We start from the raw sequence: 21683 nt of genomic DNA, 5'->3' as shown, positions 1-21683 counted from the left end.
TATGGAGGCTGGGAGAAGACAGATCAAGACGTGCTATAGATGTTATTAGGTAGCACAGATCCACAATACGCAAGCTGACACACATACACTGAAACACACAGAGTAAGGACTAACTGAGCTGTTTGGATGCTGCCCAGATGCTATGTGTCTTGTACACATGCTGTGTGTTACTGTGTGGGTGGGAGAGTGAGAGACAGAGAGAGAAAGGAAAAAAAGAGGGGGACGATGAGAGAATGTGTGCATGTTTTTATTTTGGAGAGTGGCTGAAGATGATCAGATATTATATGGTTCTTCTCAATCCCTTAATTTACCATCAAATATGTTCAAATTTGAAATGCAGGATTGGGGAGATACGTTGAATTTTGTTTGCTGGGTTCATTACAGCCATAGGGGAGTCAGTAACACACACACCCGCTAGCATAACCACATACACTCACACACAAACAGACAGATAGACAGAGACAGACCGACAGAACCACAGGAACATGTACATTTACACTACGAATAAAAGGACAAACTACACAGTTCAGCGAAGCCTACAAACCCAAAGTATAAAACAAAGACTACGGAACAGTGCTGAGCTAAGCACATCCACAAACACCACAAAGCCTCGACCCATTTCAGCTACACAGCTAGACCGCAAGAGCATGTACAGATTATCACACACTCAAAAGCCAGAAGCCAGGCTTGACTACACACAGCTGCACCAAGCCTACAGCCAGCCAGACAGCATCACGTATAAGACCAGGAGGCCACCTTGCACACTCAGCACAGCCCACTCTGCTCTACCTACTCCACTCTACCTCGCCTTCCCGTACGGTGTCCATCTCTGCTGGGTGCTGGTGCTGTACCTGTATGTGCTGAAACACAGACAGGGGAAACAGTTCTGGCCATCACTCCTTCAGCCCCATGCCAATCAGATGGACTCCTTCATTAGCCAACAGGGTTCCTTTTCAGTTTCTAGAAAAGGAACTACAATACAATGGTGTGTCACATTCTGATTTGTGCTGCCACAAAATAGAAATTGCGCAGTGACTAATTACATGTCATTGTCCATATGTTAAGCAATCTACTGTCTCACTTTCTTTGAATGACACAGTATGCAATCAGTGGCTAATAACTCCAAGACACTCAGACGCTCAACATTTGCTCCACCAATAGAGCCACAACCTGTTAATCAAGATGTGTCAGATAATCCAAGCATCTTCTACAAAAGCAAATGATGCAGCAAGTCACATCTACCATTACTGTCTGAAATGACAATACAGTGTGAAAGACATTGCTAATCTAAAGCAGGCCTTATACTCACAACACTACCACAACCACAGGACTGCCCCTACCTCTACACTAGCGTACTTTTAACCTCACCCACACAACAGTCATCCGATCTCTATTGATTGATTTCTTCTGGAAGCACACTGACAACTAAACAATCATCACACTATCTATAAATCACTTCTACTCAACTACTACTGAAGGACTCACAATTACTATCACAACTACCATATAACAACCATTAGATGACCCATTACTCAGTGTTATTGGATCTGTGTGGAGAGTAGTGGGGCACCAATGTGTACTTTCTGTTCAAACAGACAACTGCCTTAGTCTTCACATCTTTCAATGGAATACATATCGTAGGCACAAATTATTAATTCACATTGTGGTAATTAAATTCAATTGTGAATGCGTATAGGAATGAGGTGTGTGTGTGTGTGTGTGTGTGTGTGTGTGTGTGTGTGTGTGTGTGTGGTGTGGTGTGTGTGTGTGTGTGTGTGTGTGTGGTGTGTGTGTGGTGGTGTTGTGTGTGTGTGTGTGTGTGTGTAGGTGCACGTGTGTGTAGGTGCACGTGTGATGTATATATTCAAAGAAGCTGAACACCTACCCACTGGGTCCAGGTCTCTGTGCCTGCTGGTTTAAGCGCCAGTCAATGTTGGGTGGATTTTGCTGGAGAGAGAGGAGAAACTGTTAGAAATGCCACTGATGGCATGTCATCTTCAGTCATCAGCACTGGAAGCCATTTTGTCCTTCAGTGGGCCAAGAAGAGAGCAGATGTCACATGGGGATAGAAGACAAGAGGGAAAGAGACAGTGCTAGAGAGAACGATAGAGAAAGCAGTGTGAGAGAACATGTGAATTATTGAACTGACTATTTTGCCAGTGACGTGCTTGAGCGAGTCCGCTGAGAGGAACGATCAAACATACTCCTGTTACAAGCAACTTCAAAACAAGCTTAATAATGCTAAATATTTAACCACAGTTCTCCCAACGTATTGACAAAGGAGCTTTCCACTCAAGCTATATCTGCTATAGATTAGGAAATATATCATTCCAAACCCTGGATCATTAGCCAAAGCCAGGCTGAGAGAGAGAGAGAGACACTGTATATATACATAATATGACATTTGTAATGTCTTTATTTATTTTTCTTTACTCTTTTGGAACTTTTGTGAGTGTAATGTTTACTGTTAATTTTTATTGTTTATTTCACTTTTGTATATTATCTACTCCACCTGCTTTGGCAATGTTAACATATGTTTCCAATGCCAATAAAGCCCCTTGAATTTAATTGAGAGAGAGAGAGAGTCAGTCAGTGGGGCTGTAATCTGCAGCTCTGCCCTGCCCCACTGATACTCTAAACCCTGGGATGGATTACACAGACAGAGCCCTGCCAGGCCTGCAGCCTAGAGAAGCCCTACGGCCAGGCCTGTAATACTCTCATACTCTGGRCTACTCTCTATGAATTGGTGATGTGCCATGCAGGAGTTATTACTGTACTTTCATATGAAGCAACAAGGGGTCATGAAGTTCAATAAACAGATATGCTCTGCGATATATGACAAATATAGGTCTGATTAAAAGCAGGTCAAATGTGTGAATAGTATACAGCAAAAAACGATCCTCTCTATGAAGGTCTATTTCCATCTATTTATGACTGAGGCTTGACTCAGGGAGTTGCCAATTTAAGGGATGAGTCACATAAAGTCAGACAGAGAGAAAGTCAGGTACTCTGTTTGGTGAGGTCATGAGTGGTGGCTACTGGCTATAGGTTCAATGCAACAACCCCAATCTATTAGCTTTACCTCATTCAATAAGCAGTCAAAGGTCAACAGCTGACCTCAATATCCTCATTATTATGACCCGTACTGCCACATACCCCCACATCCTACTCACCATGTCCCTCCCCATGCCTGTCACTGTGCAAATGATCACATGTTGAGTGAGAACACCCTCGGTGTAATAGCATGTCTAGTACAGAGAGCGTTCCCCCGCAGTCATATGAAATATTCAGTCTCCCCCTGGCAGACAAGAGGATACACCACTGGGATTTAAGCACTTAATCACAAACAAAACATTCTGTACTTCCCTGAGAATTCACAAGTGTCTTTAAATCGCTAAGTATTTTCCTGAGAGGTAACCATAAGTGGTTTAACCCTGTCGCGTTAGGCTAGGCTATGCTAGTCAGCTTTTTTGATGAGGAGGATCCTGGATCCGGGAGGGTGACTCGTTAGAGGTTAACATCTAAACACTCACACATATACAGATGCACTCTTACATTTAAGTCTTGACATGGTCTTATCTCAGTAGTTTGAGAGAGCCCTCACATAGGCTTCATTGCTATTGCATTTGTTGAAGACGGTTACACTCAGAGTGTTCTGGTTCATCATGGGAGTTTTAACGAACACAATGTCCCTGTCACTGCTGCCCCACCCCCCTCCACCTTCATGTAGCGCAGCGACCCGTCCGTGTTGAGCTGCAGGTGGAGGTCTTTATGAGAGTGGGAGTGAAGGGCCTGCTTGGGGCCCAGGCCCAACCAAGTCAGGTAGCCTCTGTGTCTCATCCAGCGCATCACCACGCCAATGCTTGTCACCAAACACACAACCGAGACACAGGCCAGATAGCCAATCAGAGCCAGGGTAAGGCCAGAGCCCTGCTGAGCTGGTAGGACGTGTCTGCACCCTTCTCAGACGCAGTGATATTGACTGRCACACTGGTGGAGAGAGCAGGCTTGCCACTGTCCTGCACCAGCACTGAACATAGCATCTTCTTCCTCAAATCTATGGGCCGTGCGCATGGAAGAGCCCTGCGTCTCTCCCAGAGAGGCCGTAGAAGAGCCAGGCGTTGTGGCCACTGTCTGGGTCCCCGCACACCACCCTGTTGACCAGGGGCCTCATTTATAAAAATGTTCTTAGATTTATACTTGAACTTAGTCGTAAGATCATTTCCGACGGTGTGCTTACGTTGGATTCATAAAAGATACTGAGTATAAAAAACCTTGCTTACGCAGGTTCTAAGAAGCCCATTTGTAACTTATGCACCTGTGATCTATAAATCGCAAATTAACTTCAAGTTGACGGCACCTGAACGTGCCTTACAATCCGCAATTTACCTTTATAGAATGCTAGCTCAAATGAGGGTTTAGTCAGGAATAGCCATGAATCAAAAGAGAAAAGCAAACTTTTTGGAAGACGAGATCACAGCGATGGTAGAGGAGATTGAAGACAAGCAACACTTATTATTCGGTAGACTAAATAGTGGGTTGACAAACAAAGCCAAACAGGTAGCTTGGGAGTGTGTCACCACTTAAGTGAACGAGGTGGGGCAGCAAGACAGAACTGTGGCTGATGTGAAAAATAAATGGTCTGACCTTAAACTGCAAGGGAAAAAAAGAATAGCCATACATAACCAGCAGGAAACTCACTTACGTCAAGTCTAGACTTTGCGTAGAGATAAGATAATTCCCATGTCAAAGTAAAGTTTTATAAATAACTACTTATACGTGGTTTTCTGCATAAGTCATACTTAAGATCAAAATTGATCCTAAGTCTATTTTATAAATGAGGCCCCAGGTGTCATAAACCAGCCGAGCGGGGTACAGACAGCTGCAGCACACCGCCTGGGGGCGGAGCGGGGTAGATCAGGGCAGGGGCGTGGTCATTCTCATCGATTACAAACACATGCATGGTCACATTGGAGCTCTGTACGGTTATCCCCGCCTCCTTAACCTGCACCTGCACCTAGAACACATTCACCTGCTCGTGGACGAGGGCACGAATTACATTTACATTTAAGTCATTTAGCAGACGCTCTTATCCAGAGCGACTTACAACGAATGGCATGCAGGTCACCGTTCTCAGAGTTTATGTAGACCAAAGAGGACACGGCCGAGCCTTGCACCTCATGATCCAGGATGGAGAAGGAGAGGCGGACGTTCTGGCCGAGGTCCTGGTCGAATGCAGTCACAGTCAGGATGAGAGCACCATGGGCATTGTTCTCTGCTATATCAACCGAGTAGGAGGACTGGGAGAAGAGGGGGGAGTTGTCATTTACAACCGGAAGAGCGACCACAATAGACTGTTGTGCAGAGCGAGGGGGAAAGCCGGAGTCTGTGGCTGTGGCTGTCACGGTGATGGTGTATTCAGACACAGCCTCTCGGTCCAAAGGGCCGTCTGTAACCAGGGCATAGTGCTCCTCAAAGGGGGTATCAACCTAAATTAAAAATCAGAGGGAATGCGGACGTCAACCTCCCCATTTCTACAAGTGATCAAGGCTATAACAGTGTCTGATTATACGTCCTCCTGGACCACTTTAGATCCTGCATTTATGATTATCTTTGGGTTGTTGTTGTTCTTGTAATTGATTTTGACTTGAATGTGACAGGAGCCTTCCATGGCGGGGGCCCTGGCATGCACAGTGATGTCATAAATGTCAGCCATTTCATAATCCACCACTCCTTTCACTCGGATTTCACCCGAAAACGGGAGAAATCCGTACTTACCAAAGAGTTAAGATATCTCCCCATTAAGACCAGAATCAGAGCCAGATGCCCTGAGTTTAGTCAAGAATGTGCTTGGTGGAGAGTTTTCCAATAACCTAGCTGTTTTCATTAGCTGGTCAAGTACTGGAGCATTGCCATTGACATCTAGTATATTTATAAGAACAGAAGTAGTCCCTGATTTCTCAGGTTGTCCACCATCTACAGCCGTAAGCAGCAGGTGGAATACTGACTGCAGCAGGTGGAATACTGACTGCTTTTTAATGTCCAGAGGTTTCTCCAGTAATAACTCGGGGGATTTCCTGCCATCACTTTTTGATTCAACTTTCAATATGAACAAGTCGTTTGGAATGAGGATGTATGTGCGTAATGAGTTGATGTCTACATTTAGATCCTGTGTGCTGTCCAAACGAAACCTAGTGCCCGGTGCGGTAGCCTCAGACACTTCAAGATAAATATTTTTTGATGACAAAACGGTGTAATTCCTGAGGGTTTTGAAAAACATGTTGAACAGTAAGAGAACATGGCAAAGTTAATGCACAAAGACGTTCTCTGTCCATAGTTTGTTTGATTACTAAAACTCGCGTTCACGTCAAAATACTTGTCAAAAGATTCAGACACAACTTGTGGGTTCACATGAATTAGTACGCCGAGGCCCAAGTCCTTCGCTATGTCCCGACAAAGGCCCTCGGTTTTAAATCCTCCAATACGGAATAAGAAAGTTCAGCGGAAAGTGATGCGCTGTATAATGCGGAGAGGAGAACCAGAGCACCGGCCATCCCAAGGCCTTTCTTCTTGTCTTCAAAACTCAGATTGTTCAACTCCTCATGTCGGGGAAATATCCTATTTTATCCTTGAACAACACAGTAACCAAAAATATCGATCCAAGAGCTTCAATAACTTTCAAATATGATAATTTAGAGAAAATAATTAAGAAAGTAAAACCGATTCCCTTCCACGCGCAAAGTTCCTGTAGCTTCTGAAAGGACACTTTTTCAGAGGTGCCTGGGTCTCCAAACAAAGGCAGGACAATATAAGCGGCTCTCATTAGTTGTGCCACATCCGCTACACACGCGCGTACAGGCGAACACACACACGCGCAAGTACACACGCACGCACACACACACCAAAACGAGTTATGTACGCCGAAATAAAATATGAATATGTCCAAATAAAAATGAAAGGATGAGGGAGGTAATAACAATAGACAATACAACTTCATCTTCGTTTTCTCTTGGTCTTACTGGAGAAAAAATGTGCAAAAGCTTTGATAAATCTGGTAAAACTTTTTGCCACCAAGAGACAAATTCTATGAGTCCTCACAACTAGAAACCTTAACAATAGAGATATTATTATATAATTGCCACGAAAGTAACAATTTTCGTCAATTTTCGTCATTCAATAAATATTTGAAATTGACACAAACATATCCGCAACGTAGCCTACCACATTCATCATCTAATAAATAAATTACATTGCACTGTCCTAATTCCTATGAAAAAATTGAGGGTTGAGTACTGACTGGATGTCTAGCACTTCGTTCAGTCTATGCTCACCTGTTGACTCTCGAACGTCCACGTACTGTCAGGTAAAGATGCGTCAAGCACGTTTATCATTTCCTTAAAGTCAGTAGTGCTGCTGGGTTTAACGAGGGTGAAATCACTGAACTCTGACATTGGAGAGAGACACGACCTAAATGATTGGCTCTGAGACAACATGTCCCCTCCCAGGACCTCCACATACTTAATAGGGCCGTCAGTGTTGAGCTGGATCTGCAGGTTTCTGTTGGGATTCTTGTATCCGTCAGAGTCAGTTCGTCTGATACAGCAACTCGAGCTGCTCCTACTGTTTCTAACGCACTTCACCACTAAGATGAGAAAAGTTAACAAAGACAAGACGGACACTGAGGCCAGAGAGATGATCAAATAAAAGGTGATTTTACTGTTTCTCCTGCTGGGTTCTGCAGTTTTCTGGCGGTAGTCCGATATGGGTTCGCGTAGCCCGTCCTCTAACAGTATATTGACTGTGACTGTGGTGGACTGGACCGGCTCCCCATTATCCTTTAACTCTATATGCAGCCTCTGAGAGGAGTCATCCTGCTCTGAAASAGCACRTGTTGTCCTCACCTCACCTGTGTAAAGATTCACACTGAACAGAGACGAGTCGGTGGCCTCCGTCAGCCTATAGGAAATCAAGGCGTTGTGGCCCGAGTCTGCGTCCACTGCCGATATCTTAGTGGCGAGGTGGCCTGCTTTAGCGGACCGGGGAATCTTCTGATGGGAAACAGAGCCCATTACAGTGGAGGGGTAAATAACAGCGGGTGCATTGTCATTCTGGTCCAGGATAAAAACATGAACCGTGACGTTGCTGCTCAGAGACGGAGAGCCGTGGTCCTTTGCCTGCACCTGAATCTGAAACACCTTCAGTCTCTCATAGTCAAAAGAGTGCATGCTGTAGATGCTGCCGTTATCTGAGTTTATGTAAATATAGGAGGAGACAGACACGTCTTGTACTTTAGAGTCTAATATAGAATAGGAGATTTTAGCATTATCTCCAAAATCCATGTCCAATGCAGACACGGAACAGATAATAGAACCAGGTGTGTTATTCTCATTGAGATACACGGTATACGCTTTGCTAGGAAACCTGGGTGGATTATCATTGACATCGAGGATACGTACTGGGATAGTTTTCCTGCTGCTCAGAGGAGAGAAGCCCGAATCAGTAGCTGTTATCTCTATGCTGTACTCTGGGAACGTCTCTCTGTCCAGAACACCATTGGTGACTAATGTGTAATGATTGGAAAAAGAAGGTTCTAATGTAAAAGGATAGCCTGGTGGGATTTGTAATGTCACTTTTCCGTTTTCCTCAGAGTCAGGATCCCATGCACTAATCAAAGCCACTACAGTCCCCTTGGGTGCGTCCTCACGCACTGGGCTTGGTGTAGAAGTGAGGGTAATTTGGGGAGGGTTGTCATTGACGTCTATGATATCAATCTGGACGCTGCACTGTCCCTCCATTTCAGGCATGCCTTTATCTTTAGCAATAATCTCGATTCTGTGTGAGGGAGTGTTTTCGTAATCCAGCATACCATTTAAATACATCTCCCCCGTTTTTGGATTGATGTCAAATAAAGTCTTTATGGACTGTGCAGTATGATCACCGAAAGAATATTCAATCTCACCATTTGGGCCATCGTCCAAATCCTTTGCCTCAACCGTTAAGAAAGATGTGCCTTGTTGACTATTTTCCTTTAGAGACACTTCATATGACGATTTTTCGAATACGGGGTTGTTATCATTTATATCAAGGACAACAACGGTTATCTGCGAGGTCCCAGATCTGGCTGGAGAGCCACCATCCAAGGCTGTCAACAACAGTTGGTATGCTGCCTTATTTTCTCGGTCCAGTGCGTTCTCCAATACTAGTTCAGGCACTTTTCTTCCATCACCAATATCCTTTACTTTCAAGCTGAAATGTTGGTTTTTGCTGAGAGTGTAAGATTTTAAAGAATTATCGCCAACGTCAGGATCCTGCGCGCTCTCCAAAGAAAAGCGCATACCAGGGGCGGTAGATTCTGCGATTTTCAATGTCCGCTCTGTTGATTGAAATTGTGGAGCATTGTCGTTTATATCCTTAATTTCAACTTCCACTCTGTGGAGCTTTAGAGGATTCTCAACGATGACTTCTAATGGCAAGAGACAACTGACGCTTTGTCCGCACAGACTTTCTCTGTCAATTCTATCGCTCACAACCAGGTCGCCCTTAACCAAATTCACACTGAAATACTGCTTACCAGCCACGGAGGCTATCCTCAACTTACGATCAGAAATCTCAGTTACATCCAAATTTAGATCTTTAGCTATATTTCCAACCACGGATCCCAAGCTAAATTCCTCTGGAACAGTGTAACGAATCTGTGCTCCTGTTGTATTCCAAGACAAAAAGAAACTGAATAGCCATAGCACTTGTCGTCTCCAATCGCTCAGGCGCGAACTCTCTTTCAATTTGAATTTCCTCATATTGCTGTACCCCGAAAAAAATAACGTGAAAAACATGTTTAGAATAAAATATTCCATGGAAATTGTTATTGATCACATCTCCTTTTTAGCCAGGTATCTAATTCCACTGTGAATGAATGGGTGAGCACAGCTCCGTCTCTCCCAGCTCTATGCATTGTAAGGACTGCGCTGCTGACGATGGGGGAGGGAGTAGATCTTTTTGTACAGTTAAGCATGCTATTGGGGCAGAGCACAGCAACGTTTAAACCAATTAAAAACCGAGTGGCTGTTAAAGTCATAGCCATCTTTCTGCCATAGGAGTCATCGTTTCAAACGTGTTAACACACCAGAGCATTCATGAAGAAATGGAGATGGTATTCATGAGGGAATGCAAAATGACTGCTTTCCCTTGACAGCTATGATTTTGAAATAATGACAATGAGGATAATCATCGCAATAGCCCTTTATCTGAAGGTCAAAGTAAATAATTTAAAGCTAATTGAAAGTGGACCTATGTCTAGCAGACGTGTGGTATAAACAGCAGAAACAATACAGCAACCGAAGGGTTTCCGGGCCTGTAGAGAGCGATTGTCGCTGTCCATGGTGATGAAATGTAAAAACAGCTCTCTGCTGGCAATGAGGTAAACAAATAACCCCATTCCTGAAAGCATATACATGCTCATTTCTTACTGCTCATTTATGTCACAGATATAATTTATATCACAGATATCATTTTACATTTGAGTATCATTTCATTTGAGTGTAACACTTCTCACTTGCGTTCATAAAAATCATAAAAATCCTTAATTTCCGTGAACCTGGAAACTTGCGAAGTTTTTTAAACTCCGAGTTTTACATGGCCTGTCTGTTTTGATAACGTTCAAGTGAAGAAATATGCTAAATAAAAAATGTTAGTTTCGATTAAGGAAATAGCATGTAGGCCTCGTTGAAAACATAATATGCGGTTAAAGAAGGGAAGAGACAAAGTACGAAGTGAAAAAAGCTTGGATAAAATTATTTTAACTTAAAATTGTCCTTCACATTTAAGATGAGCAAAAATAACATTTAAGTCATTCCATTCCTATACTCACATTATTTTTCACTGATATTATGTCAATGAAGTAAATGCTTTTACCATGGGCTCACCTGTTGGCTCTCGAACGTCCACGCACTGTCAGGTAAAGATGCGTCAAGCACGTTTATCATTTCCTTAAAGTCAGTCGTACTGCTGGGCTTAACGAGGGTGAAATCACTGAACTCTGACATTGGAGAGAGACACGACCTGAACGACTGGCTCTGAGACAACAGGTCCCCTCCCAGGACCTCCACATACTTAATAGGGCCRTCAGTGTTGAGCTGGATCTGCARGTTTCTGTTGGGATTCTTGTATCCGTCAGAGTCAGCYCGTCTGATACAGCAACTCGAGCTGCTCCTACTGTTTYTAACGCACTTCACCACTAAGATGAGAAAAGTTAACATAGACAAGACGGACACTGAGGCCAGAGAGATGATCAAATAAACGATGATTTTACTGTTTCTCCTGCTGGGCTCTGCTTTTTTCTGGCGGTATTCCGAGATGGGTTCGTGTAGCCCGTCCTCTAACATTATATTGACTGTGACTGTGGTGGACTGGACCGGCTCCCCATTGTCCTTTATCTCTATAAGCAGCCTCTGAGAGGAGTCATTCTGCTCTGAAACAGCACGTTTACATCTCACCTCACCTGTGTAAAGATTCACACTGAACAAAGACAAGTCGGTGGCCTCCGTCAGCCTATAGGAAATCCAGGCGTTGTGGCCCGAGTCTGCGTCCACTGCCGATATCTTAGTGGCGAGGTGGCCTGCTTTAGCGGACCGGGGAATCTTCTGATGGGAAACAGAGCCCATTACAGCGGAGGGGTAAATAACAGCCGGGGCATTGTCGTTCTGGTCCAGGATAAAAACATGAACCGTGACGTTGCTGCTCAGAGACGGAGAGCCGTGGTCCTTTGCCTGCACCTGAATCTGAAACACCTTCAGTTTCTCATAGTCAAACGAGTGCATGCTGTAGATGCTGCCGTTATCTGAGTTGATGTAAATATAGGAGGAGACTGACACGTCTTGTAATTTAGAATCTAATATAGAATAGGAGATCTTGGCATTTTCTCTTATATCTGGATCTGTAGCGGACACTGAACAAATTATTGATCCAGCAGCATTGTTCTCTCTGACATAAACAGTGTAAGATGTTTGGGAAAACATTGGAGAATTGTCATTGACGTCAAGAACACGGACATTAATCATCTTTTTGGATGAGAGAGGAGGTGATCCAGCATCAGCTGCCATTATCTCAATGGTGTAATCCGGATATGATTCTCGATCCAAAATGGATTCGGTAACTAAAGCATAATTATTGGACACTGATTGTTTTAATTTAAAAGGTACGCCTGGTGGTAAACTTAGAGTGACTTTCCCATTATGTCCAAAGTCTATGTCCTTGGCGCTTAGCAGAGCCACAACAGTTCCAATAGGTGCGTCCTCCCTAACCGGGGTAGGTTCAGATTTCAAAATAACATCAGGAACATTGTCGTTCACATCCACGACATCTACCTCAACAGTGCACAGTCCCTGCATAGTTAGCGGGCCATTGTCTGTAGCAAGAACATCAAATTTCAAATAGCGTCCCGTTTCAAAATCTAATTCACCCTTAATGGCGAGCTCTCCCGTTTGTGAGTCAATAGAAAACAGATTCTGAAGTGATTCAGGATTATGTGGTTCAAATGAATACGTTATTTCGGCATTGCCACCTTCGTCAAGATCTACAGCTTTGACAGTCAAAACTACAGTACCGATAAGGGTGTTTTCCAGCAATTTCAAGCCATATAAAGATTTTTCAAAAACAGGTGCATTATCGTTTTGGTCCAACACCCGAACAGTGATTTTTGTTGTGCCTGACCGGGCTGGAGTTCCACAATCTATTGCTGTCAGAATTAGACTATGTGCTGGTATGTGTTCTCTGTCCAACATTTTTTCCAAAGCCAACTCGGGGACTTTGGTTCCATCCTTGCTAATTTTTACTTTTAAAACAAAATGGTCGTTTTTACTTAGCGTGTAGGAACATATGGAATTTGAGCCCACGTCGGGGTCTTGTGCCGATTCTAAACGAAATTTTACACCTGTCAATGTAGACTCGGCAATATTTAGAATATTTTGATTGTTTTGAAAAACTGGAAAATTGTCATTTATATCCTGTAACTCAATTTCAACACGATGGAGCTGTAGTGGGTTTTGTACTATAGCCTCTAAAGGCAACATACAGCTGACGCTTTGTCCGCACAGATTCTCTCTGTCTATTCTCTCACTGACAACGAGCTCGCCTTTTCCCAAATCCACGCTGAAATACTGCTTACCACCCTCCGAGGCTATCCTCAGTTTTCGTTCAGATATCTCAGAGATTCCCAAACCCAGATCCATCGCTATGTTCCCAACAACGGATCCCACATTTAGTTCCTCAGGAATGGTATATCGTGTCTGCGCCTCTATTGTATTCCACAAGAGAAATAACATCCAAAGCGTCCGCAAAGGAATCAACATAATTCCGATAGGAATCCCCATTTTTTCACAAAATGTAGACTGGGTAGACAAGGTGGTTTGCTATACATTGCCAGAAAAAGTTGGATTAGAAATTATCCAGGTATCATTTTGGTTAACATCTCAAAATGGTTTGTCATCACCGTCCTACTGATATTGCAGCTCCCTCTCCCCCAGCTCATCTGTGCATTGTTAGGTGTATGGTTCTGTGGCTCGAGGAGGGACTAGATCTATTTGCACAGTTCAGCACATGATTGGTGCACAGCGCTCCAATGGATTATGGTTGTGATCAGCAGCACTGCTCCCTAAAAAACAGTGCAGACCATGAAGCAAGAGTGAGAGGAGCTGTTATCAATAGCCCTCCTAATTGTCATGAGTAGATTTAACAGCCACATGTTAAATGATTCATGGTTAGATCTATTGCATTAGCTAGTACTGTTATTGTCATTCTGCTTTCCACGTCATAGCGTCATAATGTAACAGTGACGCGCATGACTTCAGGGGTATTTAAAGTCGTAATAATGAATATCACACAATGCCAGAGTGGCAAAATATCACAATGTAACAAACACAACTTCAGAGGCAGTCTAGAACGTCATAATGGATATGACACAAAGCTACTTTTGAAGACAAAGACACATCCTGACCTCAAAGCCAGTCAAGGTGGTAAACAATCTGTTTCAACAAATGTGAGCACCAAATTCATGGTGTGGAACGAAACAAATATAATACATATAAGAGTCGTTTTGAAAGCTGGAAATTAAATCTATTTCGATGAAATCCAGAATATATTTAAAACGTTGGCAATGTTATGCGAGGTTGCCAATTTAAAACGCCATTGTTAGAATAATGGTGGATTCCCATTTCCAGCCCAAAGCGGTGGACAGCGCTACACACAAGAATGTGGCAGGCGCATTTCTGATAATAGACAGTACAATAAACCTCTAAACACAATACACAACGTTATTATTAAAATTAGATCGAATCAAGAGAAGAAATATATTATTCGAATTACTTTTTTATTCTCACCTGTTGACTCTCGAATGTCCACGCACTGTCAGGTAAAGATGCGTCAAGCACGTTTATCATTTCCTTAAAGTCAGTAGTGCTGCTGGGTTTAACGAGGGTGAAATCACTGAACTCTGACATTGGAGAGAGACACGACCTRAAYGAYTGGCTCTGAGACAACAKGTCCCCTCCCAGGACCTCCACATACTTAATAGGGCCGTCAGTGTTGAGCTGGATCTGCAGGTTTCTGTTGGGATTCTTGTATCCGTCAGAGTCAGTCCGTCTGATACAGCAACTCGAGCTGCTCCTACTGTTTCTAACGCACTTCACCACTAAGATGAGAAAAGTCAAAAAAGACAAGACGGACACTGAGGCCAGAGAGATGATCAAATAAAAGGTGATTTTACTGTTTCTCCTGCTGGGCTCTGCTGTTTTCTGGCGGTATTCCGAGATGGGTTCATGTATCCTGTCCTCGAACAGTATATTGACTGTGACTGTGGTGGACTGGACCGGCTCCCCATTGTCCTTTATCTCTATAAGCAGCCTCTGAGAGGAGTCATCMTGCTCTGAAASAGCRCGTKTTGTCCTCACCTCWCCYGTGTAAAGATTCACACTGAACAGAGACGAGTCKGTGGCCTCCGTCAGCCTATAGGAAATCAAGGCGTTGTRGCCCGAGTCTGCGTCCACTGCCGATATCTTAGTGGCGAGGTGGCCTGCTTTAGCGGACCGGGGAATCTTCTGATGGGAAACAGAGCCCATTACAGTGGAGGGGTAAATAACAGCCGGGGCATTGTCGTTCTGGTCCAGAATAAAAACATGAACCGTGTTATTGCTGCTCAGAGACGGAGAGCCGTGGTCCTTTGCCTGCACCTGAATCTGAAACACCTTCAGTTTCTCATAGTCAAACGAGTGCATGCTGTAGATGCTGCCGTTATCTGAGTTTATGTAAATATAGGAGGAGACAGACACGTCTTGTACTTTAGAGTCTAATATAGAATAGGATATCTTAGCATTTTCTCTTATATCTGGATCTGTAGCGGACACTGAACACATTATTGATCCGGCAGCATTGTTCTCTCTGACATAAACAGTGTAAGACAGCTGAGAGAAAATTGGAGGGTTGTCATTCACGTCTAAAACTCGTACAATAACTTCCTTTTGTGAAGTGAGGGGAGGAGAGCCCGAATCAGAGGCGACAATTTTCAGCTTATATTCAGAAAGTTCCTCTCTGTCGAGTTTAGAGTCTGTAACTATTGCATAATTGTCAGCAAACGACGTTTTCAGTTTAAATGGATATGTACCTAATAAACTCACATGGACCTTCCCATTATCCACTGAATCTAGATCTTTCGCGCCTATCAAAGCAACAACTGTGCCTAAAGGAGCATCTTCTTTCACAGGGTTAGGTAAAGAGGTAAGGACTATTTCAGGTGCGTTATCGTTCACATCTAATATATCTATCTGAACAGAGCAGTGCCCTTCCAAAGAGGCCACGGCTTTGTCTGTTGCGCGGATATTAAATTCATAAGTGTGACTCTCTTCATAATCCAGACTGCCAGTCACAGTGATCTGTCCAGTCTCAGAGTCAATAGAAAACATTTCATGTATGAAGTCTGGCGTCTGCTCAGCAAAATAGTATTGTACCACTCCATTAGCACCATCGTCAGCATCAGCGGCTTTAACGATTATCACCACTGTACTTTCCGGTGAATTTTCTCGCAAAGAAGATTCATAAAGCGATTTCTCAAAGATTGGGGCATTGTCATTGATATCTACAACTTGAACAGTGACCTCCGTAGTCCCTGAACGGGCAGGRCTACCACCATCTATAGCTGTCAGCACAAGCTGATGAACAGCCTGTTTCTCTCTATCTAGTGCTTTTTGTAAAACTAACTCTGGTATTTTCGTCCCATCTCTACTTGTCTTAACATTTAAAACAAACAAGTCATTTTGATTTAATTTATATGAGCTGAGGGAATTGGAGCCCACATCAGGATCTTTTGCACCTGGAAGTGGAAATCGTGCCCCAGTCGCTGTAGATTCTGCAATATTAAGAACACGTTCGGTAGAAAGAAAGACTGGGCCATTATCATTGATATCCTGGACTTCCACCTCAACTCGGTAAAGCTGGAGGGGCTCCTCAATAACAACCTGCAGTGGTAACAGACAACTGGTGCTTTGTCCGCACAGACTCTCTCTGTCTATCCTCTCAATGACAACCAACTCGCCTTTTCCCAAATCCACACTGAAATACTGCTTATCAGCCTCGGAGGCTATCCTTAATTTTCGCACAAACATCTCAAATGCTTCCAAACCAAGATCCTTTGCTATGTTACCAACTATAGATCCTTCTTTCAATTCCTCTGGAATAGTGTAGCGGATCTGCGCTTCTATTGTATTCCACAGCAGAAAAAACAACCAGAACGCCCCTTTAGGCAGAATATGTATCCTTACAATCCCCATTTCCAAAGAAGATGTACATTTGATGCAAACGAAGTTCTTGGATTGCAATACATCGCAATATTAAACAATTAGATCATGAACATTCCAGTATCATTCAAGAACAAAATATTGCAAAAATATTCCCATCCACTGATACGATGTGAGCGTAGCTCCGTCTCTCCCAGCTCTGTGCATTGCATGGGTTACTGTGCTGTGAGCTGGGGGAGGGAGTAGATCTCTTTGTACAAAGCTGCATGGTATTGGTGCTCAGAGCTCCAATAGATTATGACTGGGACCAGTGCTGCATTAAAGCAGCAGTACAGGCCCAGGCTAAGGTAAATGACAAAAACCATGTACTATGCTCCTCAATCAGAAAAAAATAAATCAACTGTTTTTCCTAGGACGCTAATAAAAAAATGGAAGGCACAAATAGAAGTAGAATGAAACAAAATCGTTCTGTTAGGTCTACTACTTTAAAAACAAAACATTCAAGCATAACATTTGGTCCCCAATATTTTGTGACGTATCCTATTGATTCAATAATGGTGTTTATTTTCATATTAAAACTGTAAATAAAGATAAACAATTCTCCAATGGTTTGTTTCCAAACACAAAACAACCGAGGTGTTTTACTAGTTGAGGTTTTAATGATGCAATGGAAAGGGGGGGTGTATACAATGATGAAGTGGACAAATTGTCACTCAGAGGTCAGAAGCAAACCAGACAGCAACAAAACAATCACATCTCAGCCCGTCAGCAGAACTATTGACTTCCGTTTCAGGACCTTGGACAGCACCAAGTCAGAGCTGCTACATGCTGACAGACCGCGCGCATGTTGATTTTGTCTCCCCACACCAGACGCAATCAGGACACGCAGGTTGAAATATCAAAACAAACTCTGAACCAACTATTTTAATTTTGGGACAGGTAGAAAAACATTAAACATTTATGGCAATTTAATTAGCTAGCTTGTGGTTGCTCAAATTTTATAACAGTTTTTTTATAGGGCAGGGCAGCTCTAAACAACATCTCCAATATCGTCTCATTGATTGACTCCAGGTTAGCTGACTCCTGACTCCAATTAGCTTTTGGAAAAGTCATTAGCCTAGGGGTTCACATACTTTTTCCAACCTACACTGTGAATTTTTAAATTATTTATTCAATATAGACAAGTAAAATATAATAATTAGTGTGTCACTAGTTTAAGCACACTGTGTTTGTCTATTGTTGTGACTAAGATGAAGATCAGATCAAATGTGATGACTATGCAGAAATCCAGGTAATTCCGAAGTGTTCACATACTTTTTATTTCCACTGTATTTTGTAACAATATGTGTAATTCTTTTTTTTAACCCATGTTTTGATGAATCTAAAACAGTTTGAATGAGGTGTTTGAGCTAAAGTTCATAGTGCGCTATGTGTAAAGTGCTAATCCCAAACTATCACCTCAACCTTATGCAGTTGTGAAGATCTGAAATGATTTGTAGTCAGGTGCAAGCTATCTGGATGTAACTTTGCCTCAGGAGGCAAGGTGTAGTTATAGCCAGAATGCTTACAGATTACATAATAATGAGCTCTCCAAAAGTGCCCAAGGAGTATGGTTTAAGGGGCAATTTGAGTTTGAAGAAATTATAAAATGATAACATTTATTTTATTCAAAATAAAGGTTTTGAAGTTGAACACTTGTTTCTTTTTGCATATTCTTTTGTATAGAAATAATAGTATGTTGAGGTAACTATTTGCATCAGCTTTTTAAGTATAGTTGTGAGTATATATTTGAGTAGTAGGAACCCAATTTAAATACATTTTACTAACCTGAGTACTAGAAGTAACTGAGCAAAAACATTTATAGATAAAACATAGAATATCAGTTATGATACTGATAAAATTCCGCAAATTAAACTTACAATATTAGTTTGTAACTGATTACAATAAGTATATCAAACTTAAAACATTAGTTCTGGGACTTGAAGGACTTAAACCTCTTGTCACTATAGGGGGTGCTGTTTCAACTTCGACATTTATCGTTCCCAAATTAAACTGCCTCGTACTCAATTCTTGCTCGTACAATATGCATATTATTATTACTATTGGATAGAAAACAATCTCTAGTTTCTAAAACCGTTTGAATTATGTCTGTGGGTGAAACAGAACTCTTTCTGCAGCGAAATTCATGACAGGAACTGCGAAGGTCTGAAAACGAGGCTCTGTTCTCAGATCAGTTTAAAGCTCTGTATGTATCCTATGGGTCGACATGAACTGCACCCGCCTTCCCCTGGATGTCAGTAACCAATGAGAATTGGAATGGAGTTTCTACGCAGATCTCAGACCTTATAAAGCCCCAAGGAACGGCGGGAGCTCTCTTTTTGACGTTCGTCATGACGCAAAGCAAGACCTCAGGATGGCATTTTGAAACGCTCAGTTATCGGCCTTAGATATATCCGTCTGTAATTTTATTCGATATAGGTGTTAGAAACATCATAACGAAGTTATTTTAAACCGATTTATATCAGTTTATGCGAGTATATTGCCATTTTCGGAATTTCCTTAGTATTGCGTTTTGAACATTTGGGCATGTCTGCGCCACATAGCTATTGTTAGCTGCTAGTTCCAAAGTTGAAGAGGACGTTTTACAACCGAGCAATGATTCTTTTGGACAAAGGACAACTTGCCCAAGATTCTGATGGAAGCTCGTCCAAAAGTAAGAGCTATTTATGATGTTATTCCGTATTTATGTGGAAAAATGAAAAAGGATTTGTCCGCCATTATTGCGGCACTGGTCTGGCTGTAACGCACACTGTATGTCTAGATCTAGTAACGTTAATTTTAAAAATCTAACACAAGCAGTTGCATTAATAACTAATGCATCTTTCATTTGCTGTCCAACCTGTATTTTTTAGTCAGTTTACGATTATTTATCGATTAGATTAGGTGCCTCTCCAAGATGGCGCCGGCCAGAATGCCTGAAATGCTGCTACTGATCACATTGTATAAACCACGATTTGTGCTGCTAAATATGCACATTTTCGAACAAAACCTATATGCATTGTTGTAATATGATGTTACAGGACTGTCATCTGATGAAGTTTATTCAAGGTTAGTCCAATTATTATCTTTTGCTGGATTGTTCGATCGCTAAACATTTGCTGCTGGTAAATGCGGTTGTGTTTCTGGCTATTGTGGTAAGCTAATATAATGCTATATTGTGTTTTCGCTGTAAAACACTTAAAAAAATCTGACATATTGCTGGATTCACAAGATGTTGGGCTTTCATTTGCTGTACGCTGTGTATTTTTCAGAATGATTTATGATGAGTAATTAGGTATTTGACGTTGGTCTCTGTAATTATTCTGGCTGCTTCGGCACTATTTCAGATTGCAGCTGCAATGTAGAACTGTGATTTATACCTGAAATATGCACATTTTCTAAAAAAACACTATGCTATACAATAAATATGTTTATCAGAACTGTCATCTGATGAAGTTGTTTCTTGTTAGTGGCTATTTATATCTTTATTTGTCGAATTTGTGATAGCTACTGATGGAGTAAAACTGGTGGAGTAAAAAAAGTGGTGTCTTTTGCTAACGTGGTTAGCTAATAGATTTACATATTGTGTCTTCCTGTAAAACATTTTAAAAAATCAGAAATGATGGCTGGATTCACAAGATGTGTATCTTTCCATCTGGTGTCTTGGACTTGTGATTTTAATGATATTAGATGCTAGTATTTACTTGTGACGGCTATGCTAGGCTATGCTAGTCAGCTTTTTTTACTGATGGGGTGCTCCCGGATCCGGGTTTGGGAGGAATTAGAGGTTAAGGCAGGTCAAACAAAAAAAAAAGAACTGTTCTGACCCTGATCAAATTAAAATTGAAAGGAATTTGTGAGATCCAGTTAGTTTGTTTGCACTTAATATATTTGAGTTTGTAATTGTAACGTTCGTCGTTGGGAGAAAGTGAGGAGGACCAAGGTGCAGCGTGGTAAGTATTACATTATCTCTTTTAATGAAAACGAATACTCGAACAAAAACAACAAAACACGGGAACGAAACGAAACAGTCCTGAACAGTGAAAATACAAACACAGAACAGAAAATAATCACCCCACGAAACTACAGGTGGAAAAAGGCTACCTAAGTATGATTCTCAGTCAGAGACAACTAAGGACACCTGCCTCTGATTGAGAACCATACCAGGCCAAACGCAAAACACAACATAGAAAAACGAACATAGACAACCCACCCAACTCATGCCCTGACCATACTAAAACAAAGACATAACAAAAAAACTAAGGTCAGAACGTGAACAGTTACTGTGCTGTTGAGCTGGGAGAGGGGAGTAGATCTCTTTGTACAAAGCTGCATGGTATTGGTGTCAGCGCTCCAATAGATTATGACTGGGACCAGTGCTGCATTAAAGCAGCAAGTACAGGCCCAGGCTAAGGTAAATGAAACAACCATGTACTATGCTCCCAAATCAGAAATAACAACTGTTTTAGGCTACATAACGCTCTAATTAAAAAATAATGAAAACCACATTACTCTGGACTTGAAATTGAAGTACAATGCAGCAATATATTTTCTGTAAGAGCTACTGTTTCTTAAACAAAAATTTAGGCTGCGTTCGTAAATTCGTCTTGGCTATCTACTTCCAATTTCTGAGCACTCTCGTCTGAAGTGTGCCAGATTGCAGAATAACTGATGAATTTACGAACGCTCAACACCCATTGAATATGGCCGGTGTCAGTAAACGTCGGTAAAAAGCGTAATTCAATTGTTGCCAGCAGCACAGTTACAGTCACAAACGCTTTTGGGTAAAAATGAAAACAGCATAACCAGCTCTTCTTTCTAGGGCAAGTCAAATAGTCAGAGTAAGAATTTCTCTCATTTGGT

General features: G+C 42.1%; 1 protein-coding gene and 1 pseudogene across 12 annotated transcripts in view; both read right to left on the bottom strand.

Moving 5' to 3' along the window:
• LOC111982133 (protocadherin gamma-C5) overlaps positions 1 to 21683 on the bottom strand; it is a 58759-nt gene that overhangs the window by 12131 nt on the left and 24945 nt on the right. For 2 of the 12 annotated variants that reach the window (XM_070449496.1, XM_024013717.1), the window contains exons 2-3: positions 1886 to 1947; positions 804 to 860 (exon numbers count right to left, since the gene is read on the bottom strand). In XM_070449496.1, the coding sequence (XP_070305597.1) occupies positions 804 to 860; positions 1886 to 1947 (119 nt within the window). The other 10 variants (XM_070449497.1, XM_024013721.1, XM_024013716.2 and 7 more) reach the window with 9 other exon arrangements.
• On the bottom strand, positions 1954 to 7314 carry LOC111982140 (protocadherin gamma-C5-like; annotated as a pseudogene).

This window comes from Salvelinus sp. IW2-2015, linkage group LG20 (genome assembly GCF_002910315.2).
Source record: "Salvelinus sp. IW2-2015 linkage group LG20, ASM291031v2, whole genome shotgun sequence".
NCBI classification, from domain to species: Eukaryota; Metazoa; Chordata; class Actinopteri; order Salmoniformes; family Salmonidae; genus Salvelinus; species Salvelinus sp. IW2-2015.
Note: the sequence above shows the minus strand (reverse complement) of the source record. Positions and strands in the feature narration are given on the sequence as shown.